At 34.1% G+C, this 22,708-nt stretch overlaps 1 protein-coding gene across 2 annotated transcripts in view; it reads left to right on the top strand.

Moving 5' to 3' along the window:
- Positions 1-22,708, top strand: part of LOC148944032 (chondroitin sulfate proteoglycan 4-like) — a 530,325-nt gene that overhangs the window by 143,324 nt on the left and 364,293 nt on the right. Inside the window, exon 1 of one of the 2 annotated variants that reach the window (XM_089099785.1) lies at positions 21,365-21,463. The exons of the other annotated variant lie outside the window; for it this stretch is intronic. Coding sequence (XP_088955911.1) covers positions 21,415-21,463 — 49 coding nt within the window. The 5' untranslated portion in view covers positions 21,365-21,414. Of the gene's footprint in view, positions 1-21,364; positions 21,464-22,708 lie in introns of those variants that run through there. 2 annotated transcript variants of the gene reach the window in all.

The following is a 22,708-nucleotide window of genomic DNA, read 5'->3' as shown; positions in this document are numbered from 1 at the left end:
AATGGAACTCAGTGTCTTTATTTATTATGCAAACGCAATACCGTTGCGATCAACGAATGGTGATGAAGTTGCTCGGGTCATTGAAAGTATTCTAGAACAGGATTCATATAGAAAAATTCAATCGGATCGTGGCAGTGAATTTGTTAATCCACATGTGCAAAAGGTTCTTTTGAAATATAATATAACACTTTATCATAGTCACAGCCCGATAAAGGCTGCATTGGCTGAACGATTAACATGAACGATTCGTCTATTAATTTCAAGATATTGTACCCTGAAAAATACATCGTCTTTTATTCATGATTTAGATAAAATCTTGCAGATATACAACCATCGACCACATCGATCTCTGTCCAACTCTAGCCCTCGGGAAGTTCACTACAATGAAAATACATTTAATGTTTTTCTAAAGCGATACTCCAAGGGTGAAAAAGAGAAAAACAATTTGAAGAAGAAACTCGAAGTAGGTGATACCGTTCGAATTAATAGAACCCGCAAAATTTTTGAAAAGGAAACATATTTATGGAGTACATAACTTTTTAAAGTATCAAAAATCCAAGACACTAAACCCACCGCCTATTGACTGCGAGACACCAAAGATGATGAGATTCTTGGTAGATTTTATGACTATGAACTACAAAAAGTTACAAACACTAACGAAATGTATAAAATTGAAAAGATATTAAAGACTCGTACTCGCAGGGGCATGAAACAGTTGTTGGTTCGCTGGCTAGGATACAACTCAGATTTTGATTCTTGGGTCAGTGCTGAAGATATTGACAATGCCCAATGATTTCTATGTGACTTTCATGTCCAATGTTTCCGATCCTCTCTACAATGACTTGAATAGAACGAGTGTTTTTTGGACAAAACTCTCCCCTACCATCAAATTTGACGATAATGTAAAGTATGAAGTGGCTCTTGTCGAATTTATTCTCATAAATACCAACAAAATCCTGAGAAAAGAACATAAATATGAAATAAAAATTAAACCTAATGATTGGACGCCGCCACCATCCTTAAATAATCAAGAATAAATTCAAAAAATCAATTGGATTGATTATCCATACATTGAATTAACCCACGAGGAACTCACTTGTATGAACGATTTATGTAGTTCTATTAATAAAAGAATGTCCGCTCGTAAAAAGGAAGCTTTTCATTTCAACTATTCGAAGGAGGAAGGTAAGATCTACATTAGTTCAACTATTGCCAGTGAAAAGGTTATTCTCAACGATAATCTAAAGGATGTTCTTGGCTTAAAGCTTAATATAATCAATGGCAAAAGTGCCGGAAACACTAATTTAATTTTTGCTGACTACCCGCCTGCCTTCTCCACAGACACTTGTATATTTCTCTACACTTCATTTGTGGAAACATCTCGGGTTGGTAATTCAAATGTTCCCCTCCTACGAGTTCTTGAACGAAAAACCAATCAAAAAAATATTCACCACTACAATATAAAGCATCTTCAGTATATTCCCGTAAACACTTCCTATTTGGAAATCTTTCATTTAACACTAAGAACCAAATTGGGTGATCCCATAGAAATTTCAAAAGGTTTGGCTGTGATTAAATGCTATTTTCGACCCATCGTTCAAAAGCACGATGTCTAAAAAAAAAGTGGTATTCACTTGTCCTGATATTGACTGATATGTTAATGCTCTTGGCCCGAGACGACAGGGCAATGGAATGGACTACTGCAAAGGTCGCTCGTCAATGTCTGGCTACGGTCTTGGCAGTTGGTTTGCTAAGCTGTTTCGCTCTTCACTACCACTGGCTAGAAAATATCTTGTACCGGCTGCGACAGATTTTGCATCCTCTACACTATACGATTGGGGCTCTGGCAAGGATTTTCAAAAAAGTGCTTCGGAAAATCTTAGGTCCAGTGCGCGAACCCTTGGCGAGAAATTAAAACAAAATGGTAAAGGCTTAAAAAGGTCAAGAAACAATGCATCACTCATCAGTCTCTACTCAGGTATGAAACGAAAGACATCATCCCTCTTGTCAAAAAAAGAAGGAAAAAGCCGTCACGTGCTGTAAACAGAAGAAGAAGTCCCAGGAAGAAAATTGTCAGATCGAAACTAGATTTCTTCTCCTAAAATGTCATAACTACCGCATAAGGATTCTCAACCTTCAATCACAGCCTCATTGAATATATTCAATGCTTTAAATTTTGATGTGAGTGTCAAGCATGGATACTATGAACAATTTTATTCACAACAACCCCTCTCCGATAAAATCCACTTTCAAATTTATTCCAATGAAGACTACTTTATGGATATGTCTTCGACATTTATAGATTTGCAAATGAAAGTCCGGAAATCAGATAATACAATGCCAATTCAGGCCAATGGAATATCTTATGAAAATGGTATATTACATAATTTATTTCTTCAAATCAGTTTCTACATTAATGGCACGCTGGTGAGCACAAGCAACAATCTCTCAAATTATACTATCTATATGCAATTCATGCTGATGACATCCAAGTCATACAAGGAATTGAGAGTCGCCTCGTATTGATATAAATATATTACTAATACTGATAGTACAGATGCACTTAAAAATGCTACAATTAGTGAATTACATCTAGTTGGAAAAATATATCATGAAATATTTAATATACCCCAATTGTTACCACCCAATATTAAAGTGGATATAAAATTAACGCGTGCACCCTCCAATTTCATATTGAGGAAAAAGCTTGCTGCCAATCCTGATGTAAGTCTCTCCCTCACCTCGGCAATACTTCATGTACGCAAACAACAGGTCATGAGTTCTGTTGCTTTGGCCATGGAAAAACTGAAAGCCATTGGCAACAATATTAAACTACTCGTTCCTCATACAATCACCAATCAGCGTCATATTGCAATGGGCTCAAGCACCGTCACCGATTCATCCTTTATCAATGGTGAAATTCCGTCAAAACTTGCTTTGGCATTTGTAAAAAGTGCCAGTGCAATAGGATCATGGACTGAATGTCCACATAAATTTGAGATGTTTGGACTTTCATCTCTTGTGTGCAAAGTAAATGGCATCCCACTCTACAATCTATCTTTTGATAAATCCTATAGAACATTATACGAGTTGACCATGAAAACCCTAGATCATGACTCTCAACTATTTGAAAATGGTATAACCGACGATATGTTTGCTAAAACACGTGGAATCATTGTACTGGATTTGTCTGGCACACAGGATATGAGTATAGTACGTACGGAGAGTGTGCGTTTAGAGTGTACATTTGCCGACCCATTGGCTGAGAGTATTGCACTAATCTCACTAAATCAATATGAAACCTATTGGGAAATCACTTCCGAAGGCAGGGTTCTACTAGACTTGGCGCCATGAACACCAGTCAAATAATCAATGTATTTAATATGGATCCCTACATGTCCCAGTACAAATCCTATTGTCTGCCCTCAGACTATCTTGTAAAAATTCAAAGTGTCAACAATACATTGATTATTGTTAATAGAAATCCGTCGACTGTGCTGACGGGTCATTGGCTGTGCATCTTTCAAACAATGAAGACGATTAAATTTTTTGATCCTCTTGGTCTACCCTATACATTTTAAACACCTCAAATCAGCAAATATCAAAAGAGCAATTAGATAGATGTTATTCAAAATCAAAGGTGAATGTAAGATCTTGCGGGTAACTGCTTCTGCGCCCACGCGAATCTATATTTTGTATTCCACGGTTGTGACAGTGCTTGAGAGCAGTTTCTTTTCAGGCATGTTGATAATAATAGTCTAAACGAATTTCTCGTGGAACAATTTTTCTCAAACCTCTGTGTTACCTATTAAAGTACCCTAAGAGTAACTTGCTTAAAAAATATTTGTGAATTTGCTTATTAATAAAATGCATATATATACAACAATGTCTTTAAATCTTCACTTTAGATTTCTTCATCTTCGATGTATAGGCAACTGTCGTGAACCACTAATGCTGGTAAATCATTTGGATTCACTGTATATTGATCTTGATTGACTGCAAAGTCAGGGTCACATTTTCTACAGTACAATGTAACTTCACTCATATCATATCTCTTTGTATAGTCAATAAAACTGTTTACATTCATATTTTGAAATTCACGATTTTCAATCTTTGTAATTGAAGTAATATAAAATACAGTGCTTTCAAGTGATGAATCACAATCGATAACTACCCAATAAAGATCACCTGGTTTATAGTCATAATAGGTAGTGTCTTCACAGCGATCACATAGAAACCAGATTGTCTTGTTACTCCAACAGTTGAATCGTAGACGAGATTCCTCTTCCTAAAATAATTTAAATCCACGACGATACCAATCTCGTAGAAATAAACTAAAATCACGTTTGGGATTCTTTCCAATCATAGCAGGGTAAGTAATCTCCCACTGATCACATTTATCATAGTGACAATTGGAGCACAGGTGTCCTCTAGGATGAGAGTCACACAACTCCTCAAGACATGAATTACATCCTTTAATTTGTACTGCATAGCCTCTATGTAATTTACAAGGATTACATAATTTACACTTTTCACTATAGTCATCTATAACTGTACAATTCTCACATTGAGTCCAACTGCCAAGAGTGTACATGCACAATGGACATATATAGAACATTTTTCGGTTTCCGATGTCAACTCACTCACAGCTAAAACGAAACTGAGCGTCCTCGCTCCATAAATTCAATGAGAGGGAAATGGGGGAGAGGAGTAACTCTGTGACGTTACCTCTTTCGAATGACGGGGGAGCCATCTACATTGAATCCATTGGCAATATTTTCAAAAGTATGTCCAAAATATGAATCTGCTTTGTTCCAATTAAAATATCAATAAATTGACTATAGGCATTTGAGTCACATTTTAAAAGTTTCATACAATACTCCAATGAGGGAGAATCACTCCTCATTATATTGTCAATTGTTCCCAGACAAGAGAATATCCTGCGTTGAAGAGATAACTCGAGAAAATCATCATCCAAAATCAAATGTTTTTCCATAAACACTAGATTTGATCTAATTCTCTCTTTCTCAAATTTATTCATTTTTCAAACCTTTCACTCCGACTGCTGACTCTAGACTGACCCTGGTTCGTTAGCCCCATAGCCTAACCAGAAAAGAAAGAAAACATTTTCGATTTCGAAACAATTTTATTGAATAATTACAACAACATCAATAATACAGAGCATGTACAATTAGCGATACTGTTTATTGTCTTCAATATGATTCACCAATGCACTTAAAGCACATTGAAGTCTATTCACATGCGCTATATCAACTTTAGCGGCAAAACATAATTGATCCTCCATTTTAAATTTGCTCAAGGATATCACATATGTTGCATATACTGCATCCCATTCCAGACAAAGACGTGATCCTTTCGTGATTTCCATCGCAATGCTTGGTGATCTTGTATTATTACCTTCAACTCCACTATCAACTTCTAAGAGGGTAAACATTCCACTCGTCATCATCATCAACACAAATATATATCCAAATGAGTAAAGTCAAACTGTTCTTCTTCTTCTCACTCCTTTGAATTCTATTCACAGACTAATAAAACTTTAGCAAAAAATCCTTTCTTTATATTCACTCCGCCGCTACTATGTAGCCAGCTCTCTGATTGGCTGAGAAGGAAACACGTGATCTAACTGTTTCCGGGAAACTCATAACATTTGCCTAGAGCAACAACATGAAGAAAGTGTCATTGACCTGCCCCCATTAGACTCAATAATCCATTAAAGTGAGAAAGTTCCTGTTTTTCCATTCTCACTGACAAAAACCATAAAAACAGACATAAATGTGAGAAAATTCCAGTTTTTTCATTCTCACTGACAAAAACCATAAATCATCCATAACCATCCATGAAAAACATCAAATAAATCGACCAACACACATAACCATCCAAGAAACATCCATAAAAGTGAGAAAATTCATGGTTTTTCAAGTGAGAAAATTCTTGTTTTTCCAAGTGAGAAAATTCCTGTTTTTTCATTCTCACTGACAAAAACCATAAAAACATGCATAAATTATGTAAAAAAGTTGTAGGTGGCAGCAGGGTGTTATCGTCGCGCTGGTATCCCCCTTTCTACTATTATAAACGCTAGCTAATATACGTTGGTTAAATTTGAAATTTAATGAAACTAGTAAACCGTACGCTTTCCTAGAAAACATTTATAAGATATGTGAATGTACACCCAAGTCGAAAGCTCTAGATACGTCTAAACCAGCAAGATATAATACCTCATTATTTTCACGAGCATGTTTCAATAAATTAGCAATCAAATGGTGAGCATGGTCACGGACTACTTCTTTCATGAAGCCGAATTGGTTATCCGGTGTATAACACTTATCAAATATCTCATCGCTAATTAAAAACTCAAAAACTTAGCAGAAACCGATGACACCATAATTGGCCTAAAAGAAGAACATTCGTCCAAGGTTTTCCCCTTTTTAACACCGGCGTCATTACTCCAGTGTTGAGCAAATCAGGAACTATACCACAACAGAATATCAAACAGTTCGTGGTAACGAACTGTAAGTAAGGAGCGACCCGGCTCAATGGTAACCGAAAGTCTAAAAAACGGAATTTTGATACCAATAGATACATCAAAAGAATCAGATTTTAATTGTGATTTCAAATTATATAAGTTTCATCAAGTTTAATCTTACCCATCAAAAGTAACGCGCCTGAGAAAATTTGGCTTATTTTCGAAAAAAAGGGGAAAAGACCCCCTTAACGTTATAGAACCTTAATAAAAATCACATCATCGTATTCAACTTATCAGAGAACCCTATTGTAGAGGTTTCAAGCTCCTATCTACAAAAATGTGGAATTTTCCATTTTTTGCCAGAAGAAAGATCACGGATGCGTGTTCATTTGTTTTTCTTTTCTTTTCCCCAGGGGTAATCGTATTGACCCAGTGGTCCTAGAATATCGTAGGAGGGCTCATTGGAACGGAAATTAAAAGTTCTAGTTCCCTCTTTGATTGATCAAAAAAATGGAGGGCAACTAGGTCCCCTCCCACGCTAATTTTTTTGTAGATAGCCATTTTGTTCAGCATAGTCGAAAATCTAATAAACATGTCTTTTAGGATGACTTAATCCCCCACAGTTCCCAGGGGAAGGGCTGCAAGTTGCTTACATATTGTATTGGTTATTGGGAAGTATATAAACGTTTTCAGGAAGGATTTTTTTTCTGGTGCGGGGGGGGCTAGAGGAGGGGATTACTCGGGAGAATCTTTCCGTGGAGGATGTTTCTTTGGGGTAAAGGACTTTTCTATGAAGGGGGCACCGGATTTCCAAGCACTATCTAAAAAACGATCAGAAATTAAATTAAAAAAAACAAGTTTTTTCAACTGAAAGTAAGAAGCAACATTAGAACTTAAAACGAACAGAAATTATTACGTATATGAGGGGGTTTTCCCCCAATTCAATGCCTCGCTCTTTACGCTACAGTTTTTTTAGTGCTTTCAAAAGAGCTATCTATTCTAATTAAACGACCTTTGTGATTCAGGGGTTTGTGAATTAAACAAAATTTTAAATTTTAACGTAAAGAGCATGGTATTGACTAGGGGGAGAACCTCCTCATATACGTAATAACATATACGTAAAGAAAAAACAATAAAAAAACAAGCGATATGGCTCAATAGTAATCGAAACTGTTAAAAACGGAATTTTGATATCAATAAATGTATTAAAAGAATGGGCTTATAATGCTGATTCTAAATATATAAATTTTATTAAGTTTAGTATTACTCATCAAAGGCTACGAGCCTGAGAAAATTTACCGGATTTTTTAAGAGAGGGGGCAAACATCCCCTACAAGTGAAAGAATTTTATTGAAAATCACACCGTCAGATTCAGCGTATCACAAAACCCTATTACAAAGGTTTCAAGCTCATATCTGCAAAAATCTGCAACTTTGTATTTTTTGCCAGAAAAAAATATACGAATATAGAAGTTCGTTACGTACGTTAATTTTTAAATTACGTCAGAACCAAATTTAGAGACAGCCATTATGCAAAAGAAAATTAAAATTTTTATTTAAATTTTGTTTACTTATTCAATGACGGTGAGCCAAAATAAAAGCTGCATTAACTAAAAAACGATCAGAAATTAAATTAAAAAAAACAAGTTTTTTAAACTGAAAGTAAGGAGCGACATAAAAACTTAAAACGATCAGAAATTATTCCGTATATGTAAGGGCTGTCCCTCCTCAACGCCTCGCTCTTTACGCTAAAGTTTGACTTTCTCACAACTCTATTTTTGTTAAACAATAAAAAACTTTAGCGTAAACAGCGATGCGTTGAGGAGGGGACAGCCCCTTTCATATAGAGAATAATTTCTGTTCGTTTTAAGTTTTAATGTCGCTCCTTACTTTCAGTTTAAAAAACTTGTTTTTTTATTTAATCATCTGAAAGAGTTAGGTCAGATGCTCAAGGAAAGGGGACCCAAACCTTAGATGCTTTGCACAGAGACTTTTAAATGCACTCGTAATGTAGCTTAAAATGCACATGTAGCTTATAAATGCTCTCGGTAATAGCAGATCGAGTAATAATAAAACTGATCTCGTCACTTGAGATCATCAGGCTCCAACCAAGCAAGCATCAGGCTCCCTTTCATATTGATTTGACAATGATAGATCAGGCTCGGTAGACTCACTTTTAAAGTAAGCATACAACTGGTCACTGGTTATTTTGAAAGCATTATAGAATTTGGAATTATCTCTTTTGAGCAGTTTCCATATGAAATTAGGATCGGGTCACTTGTGGCTTTACTTAATTATTCAGCTGCAAATTTAACCTGGTATTACCTAATTTCTTTCGTGAAACGCCGCGTTGTTTTAATAGGAATTTCATTTACCAAACCTTAACGTGGGATACCACAATCCTTCCCGACATGATACAAGAATTTCTATTTAGTATAAGAATCAACGAGGTAAAATTACTTTACGAACAATACTTCTCTGTTCCATGAGATATTCTTCGGATGGAAACACTAGTAGATATTAACATGAGTTGGGCTCAAAACCCCTATGCCTTCCCAAGGCCAGCACATGATTTGCACTTTACTGAAAAAAGTACAAATGAATGTGCATTGTCAGTTTAATGCACATATGCTGATATTTAGTAATTAAAATGTTAATACTATTTGATTTATTAAAGTTATAAAAGTAAAAACATTTATAATTTTTCAGTAAAGTGCAAATCATGTTCTGGCCTTGGAAAGGCATAGGGGGTTTTGAGCCCAACTCATGTTAATTTCTGCTTGTTTTGAGTTTGACTCGGTTTTTTATTAAAATTTCTGTTCGTCTTGAGTTTCATTTATTTATCAATACTGATTTGTGGTAGTTCCACGCTTGGTAGATTATTTGATTTTATTTTTGCTCAGTTTTGGTTTAATGGAGTTCTTTAATTTTCTTTGAGAAGCTTATTTTGTGGAGAAAGTTTTTTCAATTGAACTTTTAAGCTATTACAATAAATAACCGAGTCAAACTCAAAACGAGTGGAAATTAACATGAGTTGGGCTCAAAACCCCCTATGTCTTCCCAAGGCCAGAACATAATTTACACTTTATTGAAAAAATATAAATGTTTTTACTTTCATAACTTTAATAAATCAAATAATATTAACATTTTGATTACTAAATATCAGTATATGCATATTGAACTGACAGTTCACATTCATTTGTATTTTTTTCAGTAAAGTACAAATTATATCCTGGCCTTGGTAAGGCATAGGGGGTTTTGAGCCCTACTCATGTTAATTTCTACTCATTTTGAGTTTGACTCGGTTATTTATTCTAATTTCTGTTCGTTTTAGGTTTCGTTTATTTATCGATGTTGATTTGTGGTAGTTTCACGCTTGGTATTTTATTTAAGTTTTTCTCATTTTTGGTTTAATGGAGTTATTTACTTTTCTTTTAAAAACTTATTTTGTGGAAAAATTTTTTTTTTAATTAATTGAAACAACAAGCGACTTAAGGTTAATACAGCTTTCATGCTCCTTTGCTACTCCATTCTTCTGAGGTCTAAACACTTTACGTCCTCCATGGAGTTCCTATTTCAGCCTATGTTTTTTTTTTGCTCCCTTCCGATACCTTTCAAGGACATTTTGCGTTTTGTTTGGCGCAATTGGATTGCCATAAAGCCAGAAAACGCACAATTCGTCACATGAAATATTACTAATGTATGTGAACAAACATACCTGGCTAAAAGGATATGGAACCGAGATGAAATAAGAAAAAAATAAATAAAAAATATGTATAAAAAATTCTTGTAGCCATATATTTGCTTTTCTGTGAATTTTATTTTGACGCAAAACCGCTCAAATTTGAAGGGCCTTAATAAAAATGCAGAAGTTGATAAAACGAAATTGGGCTGTTACATTTTTTGAAAAACGTAAACGACACAAATTATAAGAGATGAAGTATTAGTACGACAAAGAAGTTATAAACTTATATTTCTCTCCATGAGAAGTCTCAGAAATAAGATAGCTTCTTCTAAAGCCTTAATTTTTATGCTGAGAGTTTTTTAGAATTTTAAACAATAGTGTTTTCAAAATCTCAGTTAAAGTTTTTTTTCCAAAATGGTAAGTAAGTGTTACTTGATATTGTTGGTACTTGATCATTGTTGTCTTGATAAGGTCAGTGCTGCTTAAGATTGAGAGTATACCTATAGGAACACAGGGGAAAAAAATTGGTCTATTAAACTCAATGCTCAGAAATAAACTTAATGACGTTAAAACGTTTATGAGCAGTAGTGTATCAATAATTATGAATAATCAGCTTAGGGCTTCCGAAAAGTCTTATGTGAGGCAAGGTTGCGTTCCTTTACCTAGTGTCTGGTTATCCATAGATTTTAGATTTGGCTTAAAAATTAAAGATGGGCAGCACTGTAACATTACATGATAAGGTTTTTTACACTAATGGCCTTACTTGATAATGGCCAACAAGCTTTATATACGCTTTTAGGCTATTTCTGTTAGAATCTACCCATGAATCACTTACTGCAGCAAGGTAACTGATCCTGTAAGTAGTCAGTTATAAGGCCCGTTTTTTAGCACTAAGATCTTACATCTTTCTGCAAAGATTATTGTTTTTAACTCATCTTTGTTCTAAGATCTTACAGCTCACTGATGTTAGCAAAAAATGTGAAGACCGCCACTGTTTTGCCATATAGAACAATGATGAGAGAACTTTGATGATATATTCATCATTGTTCTCAGACCGCTGATCAGAGCAGAATGATGAAAGACGTTTGCACAAAAACGACCAAAGATGTAAGATCTTTGTCAAAGATTTGCGTTTTCTGACAAAAGATTTAAGATCTCAGCACATTGATGAGTGAAAAAAACAGGCCTATAATAGTGGAATTGTAGCATTAGTTTTGTCACTTTTGTCTTATTCTATGAAAAATTCTTGTTGAATATATATATATATATATATATATATATATATATATATATATATATATATATATATATATATATATATATATATATCTACAAGTCCTGATGCTTCATATTCACGTCCAAAACCATTTATCAACTAAAATAAAACGTACAAAAAGCTTGAACTAATTTAAACGCATACTAGAAAATAAATTATAAGACGAAAACAGCAAAAAAAAAATTCAATAAACAGAAGAATAAAATACTAATGAAGCCTGTAGCCTATCTGACAAGCTACGGCTGTTCTTTAAACAAAAATAATATTGTTGTGTGCACTTGAGGGAAGGAACTGAGTATCAAGTATTTTGATAACGGTAGTTATGCTTTAATTGTTAGGTTATTCGAAAATCCACTTTATAAGAGAAAGGAAAATTTTCTTTTCTATTTTTGCGTATTTATTTGCCCCTTCCTCTATATCATACCCTGGCATATATAGGAAATATGCCATGTGTTAATTTTTGTTTGTTTGATATATGATGTCGAAATTAAAATTGAAATGTAAATACTTGCGTAATGATTCAAAAACTTTTGGCTTCAGCCTTGCTGCTTTTTATCAAAGAAAGTAGCAATCTGTTCATTTCAAGTTTGAATTATTATTGGAATTTATTTTTGCTTGTCACAGGCTTTAAGGGGGTTCTTCACATTTAATTGAAAAAAACCTTGTTTGAAAACGTTTTTGAAAATCAATTTTCAAGGAAAGAGGCAACTCAAAGCAAATTCGTAACCAAGTTTTTTTTTCGGGAAGAACTAGTAAATTGTCAAATATTTGGTTTGAGGTCTGAATTTATTACAATTTAAATTTTGTAGATAATTTATGTTGTTTTTCTTTTGGTATCTAATTTACAAATTTCTATTCCGAAAAGGAGCAATGATTATTTGAAAAGGAACAAATTTGTTATTTTTAATTAGAGCTCAAAGTTATATTTGGACCTAAGCTGAAGTTTTGGATGCAAATGCTTTTGTCTTTGAGCTTTTTTTACTGATTATAAAATATTTAGCCAGTTTTCAATGCAGAATATTGGCTAGTTGAAAAAAAAAATTAACTTAAGAACCTACTGTGCCCTTTTTGTAAAAGTGTTTATTTTATCTTTAGCTCAGTGGAAAATAAATGAAGAAAAGAGAAAAGAAGTGCTAACATATTTGACAAAGTTTTTTAGTTAACTCAACTTAACTCAACACGGGACCAAGAATTGCATGGAAATCATACTTTAGAGTCTCAAAATAAAAAAAAATTAAAAAGTAGAGAGTAATTGATGATAAAAATTTCACTAGGTTTTTACCCTTTCACTAGGGTAGAAAAAAATTTCACTAGGTATTTCACTAGGTTTTAAAATACTAATGAGAATATCATTTTTCATTCTTTATTTCTCCGACAAAATTTCTCTTAGTAAAACTTAATTTCCATCTCTTATCAGTTTCCCATACTTTGCGCATAGCCTTTGATTCCAGACACGCCACACCAGAAATCATTTTATTTTCTTAGCTGATCTGTTGCATGCTACCTCATTCTTCTGAGTCTATACCCATTTTAATATCTTGCAATTTTACATATATTTACATATTATTTTGAGGAAAACGGTCATACAATTTTTTTTAAGTCTTTTCTGCTTTGTTTCTGAGTGTCAATTATTTAAGGTGAGCTGTAATTTATTTTGCTCATAAGGCCAATTCGCAATGATATTTTACTAATCCCAAGATTTAGATTTGCTAATTTGAGGTAGTCCGAATTTTTCTCAGAATTTTTGGGCCGAGTAGAAAATTCTTTGAAAATGTGATTGGCCCAAATTACCGCTTCTTGAATCTTGGTATCAGAAAATTGCATTGTGAATGCGCGTTTAAGGAGAAAAGGAATTGTAAATAAAAATTAAGATTCTAGGGTTCGATCGAGGATGCTAAGAGTTGTCCCATTCGGCATGGTTAGTTAGCTGGACCCTGTAATATACATATGAGTAAATTAAAAGTGAAATAAAGAATTTCATATCTTAAATTTTAAATAGAAACGAAAATCAATAATTAAACGTTTTCCGGTACTCCTATGTTAAACGCACTCTTATATATAGTGCTAGTTTGGTTAATGCTAATGAAATAAAATTAAATAAGATGAATATATAATAGTTTAGAAACAAATTTGGGCTATATATTTGCACATTAGGGGGCGGGGGGGGGGTAAATAAGCGCATATATTATTACGTAACCTAACTTGACCTAACCTAGGTACCTTCCCCCCCTAAAACCCAAAAAAGCACAGTTTAAATATCGTATACACAATAAAAACCACGCTATACACTGTATTACCCTATAGCGGTGTCTTAAATTAACCCGTCAAAAACAGGTTTTTGCTGACTGGTTTGCATTGCAGTATATAAAAGAGTGCGTTTAACATAGGAGTAGGCTACCCGTTTAACATAGGAGTACCCGTTTTTCTCTTGGGCTAGACCTACTGTAGAGGCCATTTAAACTGTTTGCCAAATGACGACAGTGGTCGTCATGGCTGTCCTAGGCTAAAATGTCTTAATCTTGATCAATCTACAGTTTTTGTTTTGGTAAAGGGCTAGTAAAGGGGAAAATGTTATGACTGAAAAAGTAAAAAACTTCCCAAACAAAATATTCTCTCTGGGGTAGAACTTTCATTACAGCGGAAATAATTTTTTCTTCGTTTTTTTCTGGGTGTTAACACCTTATGGTATTTTTATTATGCTCTTAAGGAGCAAAGGAAATATAAAGAACAATTAACAAGTAGCTGAAATAAAGGTGAAAGCAGTGAAAAAATATAATTTTATTTTGGACTTGATCGAGGCCACTTAAACTGGATCATGTCCTTTTGGATAAAAGTTCAAATCCTGATACTTTGGCTTGGGGGGGGGGGGTCAGTAGTGCGATTTTGCAGGCTCAGCTACTGTGATTTTGGACAGGTTAAGGTGAAAAAAATTCCAGCGAAAAATCTGAGGTTTACATGCCTGGTTAAACGAAAAAAGTCTGGTTCAAGTTCATGTTCAAGTAAGGTCATTTAAACATCTGAATTCTGTAATCAATGAAATAATTACTTTTGAGAGCAATTTTCCCTATTGCTAATGTAGAATTTGCTAGAGGGGGAAGTTTTGTAAAGAGGGGTTTTATAAAGTGTGAAGAAAAAACTATTCAAATAAAATTCTAAAATAAAAAAATAAAATCAAGCTCTTGGTCTTTCTTCAGGTCTCATTTGGAAGCTAAGTGGCAGCTAAAATTAGTGAAAAAATGGAAAACGAAAAATAAGCTATTTCCTTTGGGGCTCAATAATCGTTACAGCGGAATTAGTGTTTTATGCTTTTATTCTGGACATTAGCGGTGTATTGTGTGAAAATATTTTATCTTTCTCTTAAGAATCGACAAAAATAGATGGGGCACTAAAATAAAGGTGAAAATCCCACAACGAAGGGTTAATATCTAAGACTTGACCTTCTGCAAAGGACTAGTAAATTATCAAAAGACATAACTAAAATCTAAAATATCTGGACACTAAGAATAGCGAAAAAAAAACTGGTTCTTACCTTTGGTTTTAGTATAATCGTTACAACTTAACATTCTTTTCAGATCTATTTTGGGTTTATTGCGTTTCGTTTATTCTTTTCAATTAAGGAGCAACAGAAATTTATAACCTTCTTGCAATTCTTACTGAAGGTTACTCCAATTGGAAATGAAATGTTTTATGCCCTATTAAAGTTATGCCTTTGACATTAACAACTATTTTGAGTTTTAATGCTGGAGAAAGCTTTTTCGTCAATAGAACTATATAACATCTCTGATTTGTAATTGTTTAAAAAAGACATAATTCACTTTTTATTCAGCCTTTGAACAGTTTATTACTATTTTGTATTATTAATTCAACACTAAAGAGGAACTGAAACATGTAAAATAGTTTGGACATTATGATTGTCGTTATTCGTACAATTATTAACATAGTAATAGTCCAAAAAAGAAAGAAGAGTGACAGTGAAACTGTATTTGACTTTTGATAAAAGAGATCGATAAGTCTGTCGATTAATATCGATTAATATCTGCATTCCTCCTACTCCCACTGTGCGGTCAGATTTCAATCCCCTCATCGCTTGTCATCAGGTTTGGAACTCCCTGCCTTCTTCAGTACAGAAATGCCACTCGTTTGGCACTTTCAAGAGGATTCTTAAGGACCATTTAGTTAAGAATCAAACTGAATAATTTTTTTTTTTTTTTTTTTTTTTTTTTTTTTTTTGTGGAGTTGATGTCCCCTGAATGTTTAGTTTTGTTTTATGGTGATCTTCTCTGCGCTATGACTCCCAGGCCTCAGGTATGGTCTCTTTTTAATTTTATATGTTGTTTGGCGATTGATTTCTTTTTTATGGTTGTTTTGATATATTGTATTTTCTTTTTTTTCTCATTCCCCCTTGTATCCCTGGCCATGGAACCTTTCGAGGGGGATTAGGAGCGTTGTGAATGGATTGTATGTATTGATTGGATTATTCAATGTAGGCCTATTTTAATGTTTTTCTATTGATTTAGTGTTTGATTTAAACGGTATGTATTCCCCCTCTATTACAGGCCTAGGAGCCTTTGGGGGATTAGCACAATGTATTTTATTGTATGATTAATTGATTATGAATAAATCTTATCTTATCTTATCTTATGAATGGAATTGACCAATTCGAAAGGAATCAGCTAATTTTTTTTCTTTTTTTTTCATGAAAGTAAAGAGCGTAGCTGAAACGTAAAGCGAAAAGGAATTACCATAAAAAAGATGGAAGGGTTGTCTTACCTATCAGCGCCTTTACTTTACCCTATATTTAATTTACTCTTAACTGGAAATTTTTGAGGATGGAAGGGAGGGAGCCCAAAACACCCTTAGGGAGAAGATTATGGTCTCATTGTCTCAATCAGTCGAGACAATCTAAGAAATATAATCCTCGTTGTTAAACCCCTAACATCTTCTAATAGCAGAGAATGCTACCCCACTTACAATTCAAAGCGCTCAGCTAAATATATTTCAACAATTTAAAGAATTTTAGTGGATAAATCCCATTAGTTCATTTGGAAAAAAAAAACTTCACGAATAATATTCTTGAAGTTTTCCTCACAGCCTCTATTCCCTCACCAGGAATAAAGGTTTTTCCTCTATTCCCTGTATCTTCTTTTTGGTGGCTTGGTCTACCCATTACTAATAATCTCAAAACACTTCGGGCTCTGACAGTTTCGAATGCTAAGAAAAAAAAATTCAGATTGGCTATTCAAAAATTGTTACAAACAGAGGGAGGTACAATGGAAAAACGCTTGGGAAATTATATTCTTCGTTTTGTGATCATTCTATTTTCTTTTTATCTGGGGTTTATTCCAATTCTGAAGCCTAAAGGTCTCAAATCTCTCAGTACTTATTATTTTAAATTTTCTCAGTACCTTCTGTGCCTCCCTCTGTGGTTCCGGAACCAGCATCTAATATCGTGGGTTCGGCCTCCCTGATTTACGGGAAAAAGTGATTGTGCTTGCGGGAAAGCTTTCGGAATCTGCAGGTCTTACTGCGCACCATAATTTACGCCGTTTTATGTAAATAATTGTTAAGTGTGCAAGTTTGCTTTTTGTTTTTTATTTTTCATGTCCTCCACTTCTTTTTGTTCATAGTGGGTAATAAATAAATTATTATTATTATATAGGAGATTTTGGTTCAGAAATAACCACAATCTCCCGCTTTCATCCAGCAAATCTTGTTGGATCAATCAGAACAAAACTGTAAAAGCCTTTAATATGGAAGGGCAACTAAGAAGCAGTCCAGAATTGTTCTAACTTGGGTCTACAAAAAAAAGAAATGCTATCAGTCAAGGCCGTATTCAGGGGGGGGGGGGGGTTACCCGGTTTGAACCCCCCCCCCCCCCGAAATTTTTGACCGACTCGAAAATAAGTAGAAAATTAGTAAAACCTAGGTAAAAATCAGTAAAATTAGTCGAAAACTGAGTCAAAAATTAGTAAACCCCCCCCCAAAAAAGTCAAAAATTAGTAAAACCCCCCCTGAACAAAAATCCTGGATACGGCCCTGCTATCAGTTATGAACAAAAATATAAGAAGTATAAGAAATCAAGGAATTAATAAAACTTAAGTTTTTTTCGTAAATTATATAACTAACGGTTGAACTAAGTTTTTATATTTGCTCTAACGGCAGCAATCATTTAATTTTTGTTACCTGTATTTGAAACCGGACTAACTTTATCAACTTTTTTAGTTACGAATAATTAAAATTAAACAAATTGCTGCCATCTTGGAAAATAAAAAAATTAGGTCATCCCGTGGTTATTGCTGTACTTTAGGGAGCATTTAATTTTCCATTGATTCTTTCACTACCCGTATATATATATATATATATATATATATATATATATATATATATATATATATATATATATATATATATATATATATATATATATATATATATATATATATATATATATATATATATATATATATATATATATATATATATATATATATATATATATATATATATTATTAATGACAGAATATATTTTCTTTTACATAAAATGGAAAAAGAGGTTTAAGGGTTAAAGAGCTAATAATTTTAGTGACGAAAGTCTCCACTGTTTGGGCAATACCGTCTTGAAGACTGTTTGATTCCATTCTGGATTTTTTTATAGATATTTTAATCAGACTGACATTCTCTTGATTTTAGCTTGGCACAGTTTCGGCTCTATTTTTGAGTACGCTAATTTTTTGCAGCAGAAAAAGGTGATTTGCTGTGGAACAATCACTTTGTTTCTTAAAAAGCGCACACCTATAAAAATACTGTCAATATACTCTCAAGATACTCTTTCAAATGCGTTCTCTTTTAATCTTGTTACAACCACTTGTTTGAACGATCATTATTAGAAAAAAACGCTCTTAGCCACTCCTTTCAAGCAAAATGGGGAACTTTTTAAAGAATGGAGAGGTGAAACTTCCCTTTGAGGAGGTCATACTAAATTTTATGCATTGTAATGCTCATCAAGACCCATCACTGTTGTGTGCGTTTTTCCCACATTTTTCTGAAATTTCGTAAATTTCTTCATGCCAAAATCTTAAAACTGGTTAAAGATACGCCATACTTGGAATCGGCGTATAAATCATACATTTTTAATTGAGTTGCTATTTTCCATTGTGTTATAGGATTTTTATATTTTATTTTGATTTTCAATATATTTGGATTTTGCTTCAACACTGGTAACGGTTACTCTTTACTTAAAGTTCCTATGATATCAGAATAAAAACAGTTTTGCCCCTTAGACCCATCTTAGGTTTATTCCTGCCTAAAAACTACAATTTTCTTTAAAGTTTTTTTTTTTCCAAGTTATGAAGGTCTTAGTGTAGTTCCACATTATCCTCAGTGTTGTCACGTTGAATTGTGAAAATGAAAAAAGAAAAATGATTAGTTAAATGTGATTTTGCTTTTAATCCGCAAAAGTTCAAACTGTAACTATTTGTTGATTTTCAAAGACAACAATACCTTGAAAGAAGAAGCATGTCATCCTATAGGATGGCTAATAAGCTGTTTGGCGCCATGTTATGTTTTCAGCATATTTTTTGCTGATTTTTCAACAATGTTTTATTTATTTTATTGATTTATTTATTTTATTGTTTTATTTATCTTTTCATGGAGAAATCTTTCATGGGAGGGGGGGTGTAGGGGTGAACTTCCTGGGATTATTTTAAAAACAATCAGAAATTAAATGAAAAAAACAAGTTTATTCTACCTAAAGAAAGGAGCAGGATTAAAACTCCAAACGAACAAAAACTATTCAGTATATGAGGGGACTGCCCCCTCTTCAATACCCTTATCTCCACACTAAAGTTGTTTAGTGCTTTTAAAAAAGCTTCTGATTCTAATTAAACGGCCCTTGGGTTTCAGGATTCATTCTTAAGGTATTGGACCAAAAGGTCTAACTTTAATGTAAAGCACGGGGTATTGAGGAAGGGATCATCTCCCTCATATAGAGAATAAATTCGGTTAATTATAAGTTTTCATGCCACTCTTTACTTTCAGTAGCTGAAACATGTTTTTTTCATTTAATTTCTGATTGTTTTTCGAATAATCCCAGGAAATCCACCCACCTCCACAGATTCCTCACCATAAGAAACCCCTCCATGAAAAGTCTCTTCCGCGTAAAATCCTCCCCCTGGAAATTATCTCTGGATAATTCAATTCTCGCTACAAATTCTTCCCAGAAAATTTCTTGCGGACGATATCGCCTGAAATATTCTCCATAGGAAACTTTCATTTGAAAAAAAATATTTGTTTTTATGTGATTTCTAGCCATTTTTCAGGTCATGGTGAAATCCCTCCTATGTGAAAAATCTTGTCCAGGAATCTTCCCTCCCCGAATGAAAAGTTTCTCCCCGGGGAATATCTCCCCAAGGAGATATTCCCCTGGTGATATATTTATCCTGGTGATATATTCTCCATGGAGAATTTCTCCCGCAGTAATCCTCCCCACCACGTCAAAACCCCCAGAAAATTCTGACTCCGCTGAAAATTTCCCCAGAAAACTCCCCCGAGAAAATTTCCACATGTTAAATGGAGTTTCCAACGAGAAAGTAAGACAAATTAAAACGAATATTGTTTATGAAATCTAACAAACTTCCCTGTCTAGAATTTCTCCTATAAAGTTAACCCCGGAAACTTCTCTCCCAATGCAAAAATTACCCCGTAGAAAATTTATCCCCAAAAATTCCCCCCAACCTTGAAAAATGTCCTTATACTTCTCAGTAACAAATATTATTTGCAAACAATAAACAAATTTCATAACTTGCAGCTCTGGGAGGTCATGTCATCCCTAAAGACAAAATTATTGGAATTTTCAACTATGCTGAACGAAATGGATATCTCTAACTTTTGACAGGACGACTTTGGGGAAAAAAGGCATGGGAGGTGTTAAAGTTGCCCACCATTTTTTTGGTAGCTTAAAAAGGGCACTAGAACTTTTAATTTTCGTTCAAATGAGCCCTCTTCTGATGTTCTAGGACCAATGCTTTCATGCAATCACCCCTGAGAAAAACAAAGAAAAGAAAACAACAAATAAATACGCATCCGTGATCTTTCTTCTTGCAAAAAAATTTCCCATTTTCTCAGATGGGAAATTGAAACCTCTACAAAAAGGTTTTCTCTTACGCTGAATCCGATAGTGTGATTTTTAATAAGATTCTTTTACTTTTTAGCGATGTTTCTCCCTATTTCGAAAAGCAGGCAAATTTTCTCTGGCTCGTAGCTTTTGATGGGTAACAGTAAACTTCTTATATGTTTCTAATAGTGAATCTCTTATGTTTGGAATCAGCAAAAAAGCAAATTTTGTTAATGTATCTGTTGTTATCAAAATTCAGTTTCGTAGAGTTTCAGTTATTATTGAGCAAAGTCGCTCCTTACTTACAGTTCGTTACCACAAATTTTTTGGAAAATTTTCTGAAACCAGTAACAAATAGCAACTTAGAAGAATAATAGACCAGCTTATTTTAGACATAATTAATATATAAGTTCAATTAATTCAATTTAATAGTTGAATTTAATATCTAACATAGGCTTGGGTCCTCCAAACTTGCCTAGTTTCTCATTTCTTATCTGTTTAAGTTTCATAAATTTAGCATCTTAGATGGCTGTCGTTGTCTATGTCAGTGATAAGCTTATCAGCAAATTAGTACACTCCCGCGAAGTCAGTAGTCAGGATTCTTTTGTTGATTGGACACGGTTAAACCGCTGGTGTTAGTGACCGAGAGGTTTCGTTCTGTCGAACGAAATCTTTGTCAAAAGATCGGATTTTGGGTGTAAAAAAAAAACAACTCAAAGTCTAAAATTGTTTGGAAATCTAGTGACCTAACACCAAGGTTGTGGTTGTGGTGCTATTAGCAAAAAAAGGAGCCAATAGAATTTTTTAAACGCTACCTTCAAACGAGTGTTCAAATCCTCCGGGAAAAGATTTCTAATGGCATCTGAAGCTATTCACCTTTTCAAAATGTTCGTGGTAACCAACTGTAAGTAAGGAGCGACCCGGCTCAATAGTAACCGAAACTCTAGAAAACGGGTTTTTGATACCAATAGATATATCAAAAGAATCAGATTTTAATGCTGATTTCAAATATATAACTTTCATCAAGTTTAATTTTACCTATCAGAAGTTACGCGCCTGAGAAAATTTGGCTGATTTTCAAAAAAAGGGGGAAAGACCCCCTAAAAGTTATAGAACCTTTTATGAAAATCACACCATCATATTCAGCGTATCAGAGAACCCTACTGTAGATGTTTCAAGCTCCTATCTACAAAAATTTGGAATTTTTGAATTATACATTTTTTGCCAGAAGAAAGATCACGGATGCGTGTTTATTTGTTTGTTTGTTTGTTTGTTTGTTTTTTTTCCCCAGGGGTGATCGTATCGACCCAGTGGTCCTAGAATATCGTGGGAGGGCTCATTGGAACGAAAATTAAAGTTCTAGTGCCCTTTTTTAGTGACCAAAAAAAATGGAGGGCAACTAGGCCCCCTCCCACGCTTATTTTTTTCCCAAAGTCACTCGATCAAAATTTTGAGATAGCCATTTTGTTCAGCATGGTCAAAAATATGATAAATATGTCTTTTATGATGACTTAATCCCCGAAAGTTCCCAGAGGGAGGGCTAAAAGCTATGAACTTTACCCAATGTTAACATATAGTATTGGTTATTGGGAAGCATACAGAAGTTTTCAGGAGGTTTTTTTTCTGGCAGTGGGAGGGAAGGATGGGTCGGTGGTTCAGTTGGAGGATCTGTTCATGAAGGAAGTTTTCATGGGGGAAGGGAAATTGCCATGAAGGGGGCGCCGGACTTGCCAGCATTATTTATTGGTTATTGGGAAGTATACAACCATTTTCAGGAAGGATTTTTTCTGGAGGGGGGGGGGCTAGAGGAGGGGGTTAATCTGGATAATATGTCCGTGGAGGAAGTTTCTTTGGGGTAAGGGACATTTCTATGGAGGGGGCGCCGGATATCCAAGCATTATTTAAAAAACGATCAGAAATTAAATATAAAAAAAACAAGTTTTTTGAACTGAAATGTAAGAAGGAATATTAGAACTTAAAACGAACAGAAATTATAACGTATGTGAGGGGGTTCTCCCCCAAGTCAATACCTCGCTCTTTACGCTACAGTTTTTTTTAGTGCTTTCAAAAGAGCTATCTATTCTAATTAAACGGCCTTTGTGAGTCAGGGGTTTGTGAATCAAATTTTTTTTAACTTTTAACGTAAAGA

The sequence above is a fragment of the Artemia sp. Qi Xiang Cuo genome, chromosome 14, assembly GCF_049724085.1.
Source record: "Artemia sp. Qi Xiang Cuo chromosome 14, ASM4972408v1, whole genome shotgun sequence".
In the NCBI taxonomy this organism is placed as follows: domain Eukaryota; kingdom Metazoa; phylum Arthropoda; class Branchiopoda; order Anostraca; family Artemiidae; genus Artemia; species Artemia sp. Qi Xiang Cuo.
This window is presented reverse-complemented; position numbering and strand designations above follow the sequence as displayed.